The sequence below is a fragment of the Ahaetulla prasina genome, chromosome 6 (assembly GCF_028640845.1).
Source record: "Ahaetulla prasina isolate Xishuangbanna chromosome 6, ASM2864084v1, whole genome shotgun sequence".
NCBI lineage: Eukaryota > Metazoa > Chordata > Lepidosauria > Squamata > Colubridae > Ahaetulla > Ahaetulla prasina.
This window is the reverse complement of record NC_080544.1, coordinates 20,014,980-20,021,950: the sequence shown is the minus strand read 5'-3', so window position 1 is coordinate 20,021,950 and position 6,971 is coordinate 20,014,980. Positions and strand designations below refer to the sequence as shown.

The 6,971-nt window shown below is 41.8% G+C and overlaps 1 protein-coding gene across 1 annotated transcript; it reads right to left on the bottom strand.

Moving 5' to 3' along the window:
* Nucleotides 1-1,038: 1,038 nt before the first annotated feature.
* LOC131200791 (plasma membrane calcium-transporting ATPase 1-like) lies at nucleotides 1,039-6,508 on the bottom strand. Its single transcript, XM_058188048.1, has 3 exons — nucleotides 6,440-6,508; nucleotides 3,124-4,356; nucleotides 1,039-2,880 (listed from the first exon to the last, which is right to left on the bottom strand). The coding sequence occupies exons 1-3, from the start codon at nucleotides 6,506-6,508 to the stop codon at nucleotides 1,039-1,041; spliced, it is 3,144 nt and encodes a 1,047-aa protein (XP_058044031.1).
* Between the last annotated feature and the right edge of the window lie 463 nt (nucleotides 6,509-6,971).

The following is a 6,971-nucleotide window of genomic DNA, read 5'->3' as shown; positions in this document are numbered from 1 at the left end:
CTGGCGACTACGCGCATGCCCACAGAGAGGGCTCTGCCTGCCAGCTCTGGCACATGTGCCATAGGTTTGCCATCACGGGCATAGATAGTTGAACTTTTGTGTATTTTATGCCCTAATTACAAGAGGGAAACAGGTGTAATATCTTGTCCCGCTCTCCATCCCCAGACACCCTTACTAGGAAGTTATCACATCAATCACCTTTGACCATCTATATATTTCTGGAAGATATTATTAGAGGGAAAAATTATCCATAAGATATAGGTTCGCAAAGATGATTACACTACTAGTTTGTAGGACTCTCCTCTTTTTGTAAAAAATGACTGTTTTGGTTTTTCTGATGGTTAATTAACCAACCAAAGCAAAAAATAATTTGAAGCATTTTTTTTTATTATTATTGTTCATATACTTTTTGCTCAGAAGGAACTGCCAACAACAAAATAAAAGTACATTCAGCCTGCTTGTAGCCGGCATTTCTCCTGCTTCCTTAGATTCACAGCCTGTGGCCTTGGGAAGGTGGCCCAGATGAAGGGCCTCGGGCGACTCAGTCAATTGACACAAATCATAGGCATAAACAGGAGCAAAGATAAACGCTGTTATATGCATTGTTTTAACATCTATCATTTATAAGAATATCATCTTTCAATTAATAAATATATAAATATAAAAAAATTAAAGACATGGATTTTTTGGCTTCATCACTCCTCTTTCCTCTGAAGGCATCTGTTCTGCAAAAAGAAATTAATGTCTCAAATTCCAGGACAGGTCTGCTAACATAATGATTAGACCCCTACATAAAGAAAGTGTTAATTGTATCGCTGTATTGATTTCTTTTGCTTTCTCCCATTTACTTGGAATTAAGTTCAGACCAGAAACTTCTATTTTGCTAGAGAGCTTCAAAAACGTGTCTCCTTCACCGACTGCTGTGAAGCCCCCATTCCCCATCCATTTCTTACTGGAGCTAATGTGCACATTACTCTTTGAATACTAACATTCACCAAGAATAAAACCACCATTTCAGAATCTTGTTTTAGTGTCTGGTCAGATAGTTTTACTGCTCATTGCTGAGTGTGGACTTTTATATGCAGGGTAGCGAAAGGCATTCACTACTCTGCATTGAGCCTGTATTCTGCTTAAGCCCCTGCACCATAAAATTTGGCTGTGACGCAGTTCCTGTTCGCCAAAGTCAATCACTTCAGTTACTTCTTGTCCTGTTATCTCCTCTTTGAGCGGCTGTTCTCCAACTTCTTTCAGGAACCACATATATCTGGTAGGAATAGAAATGATGAGTTGTCCCCATAGCAAGGACCCCATGCCAAAAAAGATGGACCACAGCCACTGCTCCGGGGTGAGTGACGTGCAACTAAAGGGCTTCCCTCCAAACTGAACGATTATCACTTGTATAATCAAGGTTCCAAGCGTGACACCGCAAAAAATGCAGTTTTTGAATATTCCTGAAAAAACATTCCGTTCTCCGTGAATCTTTCGGGCATTGATTTCATTAAAAATTTGCATCATTACAAATGTGTTAAATATAAGAGTGTAATGTTGGGTGGGTGGGGACTGCATTGTTGAGGCTCGCCCATTTTCAATATCAAATAACTGTTCTCCTACAAACAGTAGTGAAAAGACCACCACAAGCTGATAAACGGCATGTAAGAAAATATTTTTCATCATTATACGGGAGATGAGGGGCTTATTTCTACCATAAGGCTTCCGTTTCAGCAGCTCTTCGGTTGGCTTTTCTGTGGCTAAAGCAAGAGAAGCAAAGGTATCCATAATGAGATTAACCCACAACATCTGAACTGCCTTCAGTGGGGAATTCTGGGTGATACAAGCACCCGTAAAAGCAACGATCACAGCTACTACATTGACTGTAAGTTGAAACTGAAGGAATTTGGAAATGCTATCATACACGTTTCTACCCCACATCACCGCTTTGACAATACTTGAAAAATTGTCATCGGTAAGAATAATATCAGAAGCTTCCTTAGCTACATCTGTTCCAGCAATTCCCATGGCAAAGCCAACATCCGCCTTTTTTAATGCCGGCCCGTCATTAGTACCATCCCCAGTGACTGCTACCACTTGTCTTTGCTCTGTTATGTTGCTGTTGATGATCCCTTCCACCAAGTTATACTTATCGGCTGGGGAGGATCTTGCAAGCACGGCTAAGGTAGGCCAGATCCTGTCTATCAATTCTTGTTTGATCTCCCCATTCTGATTACGAATTAATCTATTAAACTCACTCCCCTCTAAACACAGAAAGGTCTCCCCGGGCCGCAGAATCCCACACTTGGCTGCGATTGCCCGCGCTGTGTTAATATTATCCCCAGTAACCATACGGACAACGATGCCAGCATTCTGACACTTCCTGATTGCGTCTGGAACTTCGGGCCTGACTGGATCTTCAATGCCCACAATTGCGATGCAGGTTAAATCCTTAATAACACTGTCCTCATCGTCCCATACTGGTTCATTTGAATCAGGGCCACCCGGAAAATCTTTGAAAGCAATACAGATGGTTCGGAGTCCCTCAGAAGCCATTGGGGCAATCACATTTTTAATCACATTTTCCCTATCCTTTTTGGAAAAAGGCTCACGCTCTGCAGCAGAGTTCAATATTTTGGTGCATTTTTGAAGAAGTATTTCAGACGCACCTTTGCTGAAGAGCTGATAACCACCAGCAGCGTTTTTCAAAACTGTGCTCATAGATTTCCTGTCAGAATTGAAGGTATACACTTTATACAATGTTTCTTCTGGGATCTTAGTCCTCATGGCCGCATAATCCAGACTTAATTCTACAAGCAAGCCCAGTAAAGCACATTCAGTTTTATTGCCAATATGACGGGGCAGGCCTCCTTCTACTTCAGGAGCCAGGATCTTGGATGTATAAGCACAGTTAACAGAAACACCCTTCAGCAGATAAGCCAACAAAGTTGGGTGAATTAAAACAGGGGCAGGAACAATTTTATAATGTTTACCCCCAATAAAAATCTGAACCACTGTCATTCTGTTCATTGTTAAGGTCCCGGTTTTATCTGAGCAAATGGCTGTTGCGTTGCCCATAGTTTCACAGGCATCCAGATGCCGGACCAAATTATTATCTCTCATCATTTGCTTCACAGAGTAGGCAAGGGAGATGGTTACCGCAAGTGGGAGGCCCTCAGGCACAGCTACAACCAAAATCGTCACGCCAATGATAAAGAATTTCACTATATATTGTATGTACACAGGCGTACACTCAACAGCCCAAGTGCGCTTCTCTATCGCAAATGTTCGAATGAGAAAAGAGGATATAAGAACAGTGACGGTGATTATAGACATTGCCAGCCCAGCTTTGCCAATTTGCACGGCTAATCTGGTAAGTTTTCCCTGGAGGACAGATTTTTCTTTTTTGTGCGCAGTAGATTTTGGGATTTCCTCAGCTTCCTGTGTTTCCTTCTCTTCAACGTTTTTCCCTTCTTTGTTCTTCGGGGAACCATCCTTGTTGGCCTCTTTTGGTTTCTCATGCTCTCCAACTCCAAGCAAAGTGAGGATAATGCCAGTTTGTGAGTTAATACCAACAGCTGTAACAACCATTTTTCCAGAACCCTCCATCACGTGGGTACCTGACAACAACATTGGATCCTGTCTTAAAGTCTTCTTGACTTGATCAGATTCCCCGGTGAGGGAGCTTTCATCTAGTTTCAAATCGTAGCCTTGGAGAAGCAGGCCATCAGCTGGTAGAAGATCCCCGTATTTGATCTGCATGACATCCCCAACCACTAAGTCAACTACTGGGACCTGCGTTACATCCCCACTCCTGACGACAGTAACTTTTTGTTCCTTTTCAATGCGCCGCTGCAGCCCCCTGAACTGTTTTTCCTTGCTCCAGTCATTGAAAGCGGTTACGAACACCACACAAACAACCGATAGAAGAATAGCAGCACCTTCAATCCACTCGGTGTTGCCTTCTTCTTCTTCGCCTTCAAATTCTTCCAAACGACATACTGCAAGATTCACCCCTGAAGGATGATAAAACGATAGTCCCAATGAGATCAGGGCTGCAACTTCCAAGATACATAATGTCATATCCTGCAGTGCTTCCCATATCAGTTCGAGGAATGTTAGGGGCTTTTTAGGGGGTATAAAGTTCTTTCCAAACACAGATTTCCTAAGTTCCACTTCTGATGAAGATATTCCACTTGTGGGAGATGTTTTCAGACGATTACAGATTTGAAAGACGTCGCCGTATAATTCTCTTATTTTGTTCACCGCTTCTTTCTTTCGAAATTGCATCAGGTTTTTCAGCTCTGCGGTGGTGATATTGAAGTCAGCTGACGTATTGCGGGCTGGGGTCACCATCACTGTGCCTTCCTGAAATTTACAAGGATAACCCAGAGAAAGTTAATAGCATTTATAAATTGAAGCCTAGAAACACATTCCTTGCATTTATGTAAAAGCACCACCAGTATTTACAGAGGAAAGTACTTTAAAAAAAATCAGAGCAACAGGATAATTTTTTCTCAACTACCGAAGTAATTCTTACTGGTACAATTGTTAATGAACAATGTGGAAAAGCATATATATATTTGTACTTGAGACTCAAAAACCATGGCACGTTTTTAAACTTGTGCTTGGGGATTTCTCATTCTTTTTTAGAATAGAATAGAACAGAATTCTTTATTGGCCAAGTGTGATTGGACACACAAGGAATTTGTCTTTGGTGCATATGCTCTCAGTGTACATAAAAAGACAAGATACATAAGGTACAACCCTTAATGATAGTTATAGGATACAAGCAACAAAGTTACAGTCATGCAGTCATAAGTGGAAGGAGATGGGTGATGGGAATGATGAGAAGATTAATAGTAATAGTAATGCAGTCTTAGTGAATAGTTTGACAGTGTTGAGGGAATTATTTGTTTAGCAGAGTGATGACGTTCGGGGAAAAAACTGTTCTTGTGTCTAGTTGTCTTGGTGTGCAGTGCTCTATAGCATCGTTTTGAGGGTAGGAGTTGAAACAATTTATGTCCAGGATGCTATGGGTATGTAGATATTTTAATTTGAAAAAAAAATTGGACTGGGCCCTGGAGAAGAGGGAGGGAGGAGACTCTTTATCCATGTTCTGTATACTAGGAAAGTGCAATAAAATAAATTAACCATAATAGATAGACAATTTTAGCAGTCAGAGGCCACAAGTTCCAAAGAGCTATAGAAGGCTATCTAGTGGTATTATGATATCACCAAATAGGTGGAGTTCCACGTAAAAGGTGTATATTTAAAATTATATTAAAGCAGAATGGACATGTTACTTTCTATACTTTCCCCCTGAAGGTATTTTTTTTCTGCCTGCAGTTTCTCTTGGCTGTGAAAATATCTAGCCAGGATGTTTGATTTTGTATAGTTCAACTAGAATTCATTCCGACTTCATTTGGTGTGACTTGTAATGTGACGCAATTCTACTAAGGAGTAAGTCTTGCTGAGATCAGTAGGATTTAGGTAAAGGTTCCCCTCGCACATATGTGCTAGTTGTTCCCAACTCTAGGGGGCGGTGCTCATGTCTGTTTCAAAGCCGAAGAGCCAGCGCTGTCTGAAGACATCTCCGTGGTCATGTGACTGGCATGACTAAATGCCAAAGGCACACGGAACGCTGTTACTTTCCCACCAAAGGCGGTTCCTATTTTTCTACTTGCATTTTTTACATGCTTTCAAACTGCTAGGTTGGCAGAAGCTGGGACAAGTAACGGGAGCTCACCCTGTTAAGTGGCACTAGGGATTTGGAACAGCTGAACTGCCGACCTTTCGATCAACAAGCTCAGCGCCTTAACCGCTGAGCCACTGCGTCCCTTCTTTACACTTGTGTTAATAGGTGTGCAACTTCACTATTACAAGATCACTTCCCATGTGTACAAAGATAAACAGAAATCTGTCTTACATATAAACCTGCAACCCAGATGTGCTTTTAGCAATCGGACAATAAGACCAAACATAGGACCAATGTTTTGAATTTCTCTTCAACTGCGTAAGGACCACTCAGCCCCAAATCCAGAATGTACATTTGAAAAGAGAAGAAATAGTTTATATTGATATTTTTTTCTTATGGTTGTTTTAAAATAACTTAACATTTTAAATGAACAACATTGGACTTCCTAAAGTGCTATATTTCACATAAATTGTATTATTGTTCAGGACAATCTGGTCATTAGTCCGCTGTCATCATGAATTCATATACATCTCAATAGGAATCCAATTGGAATACTTGTTGCAACTATACTTCAGGGTGTATATACTGAGGTATAAATGAGAATAGTTTTCATGCATCTTTCTTCTGCAAACTAAGCCTCAAACCAGAATGCAACCATGTTTCATAATAATAAGAAATGCCAGGTAATCTGATCCCTATACAACAGGAAGAGGAGATTTGACTAGAGCTCAGGTGTCAAACTCACCACGTCACTGTGCTGTCAAGTTCCGTTTCGTGGTGTTTTTCCCATTCGCGGAGCTGGGGTGGTCGTAGCCTGGACATGGCACATCCCGCCTGCGGGCTGCCAGTTTGACACCCCTGGACTAGAGCACTCACTCACTGGAGAGAATTTCCTTTTTCAAGTAGAAATTTACCCTTTTAATATTCCTTCTGATGAAAGCAGGGTTGCTCTCAAGCTTTTCATTAAAAGAAAATATGGATGTGGATCAGGGGTGAAATGCTCCCGGTTCAGAGTGGATCGCCCGATCCGGTAGCGATGGCGGCGGCCGGTTGGGAGAACCGGTAGCAAAAATCCCTGCCCCCCCCACCCATGCCCAGCTGAGCTGTGGGAACATCAGAGGTTCCTTTGTTTTTTTACTTTTAAAAGCATTTTTAAAAGTTGTGAATCCCTCTATGTGAGGTGGGGCCATAGGAATCAGTTGGGCTTGTTGATCGCGTACCTGGCTCCTTGCTGCATGACCACAGCCCTGCCCGAGCTGTTGGAGGTACTTGCCTCTGTGGCGGT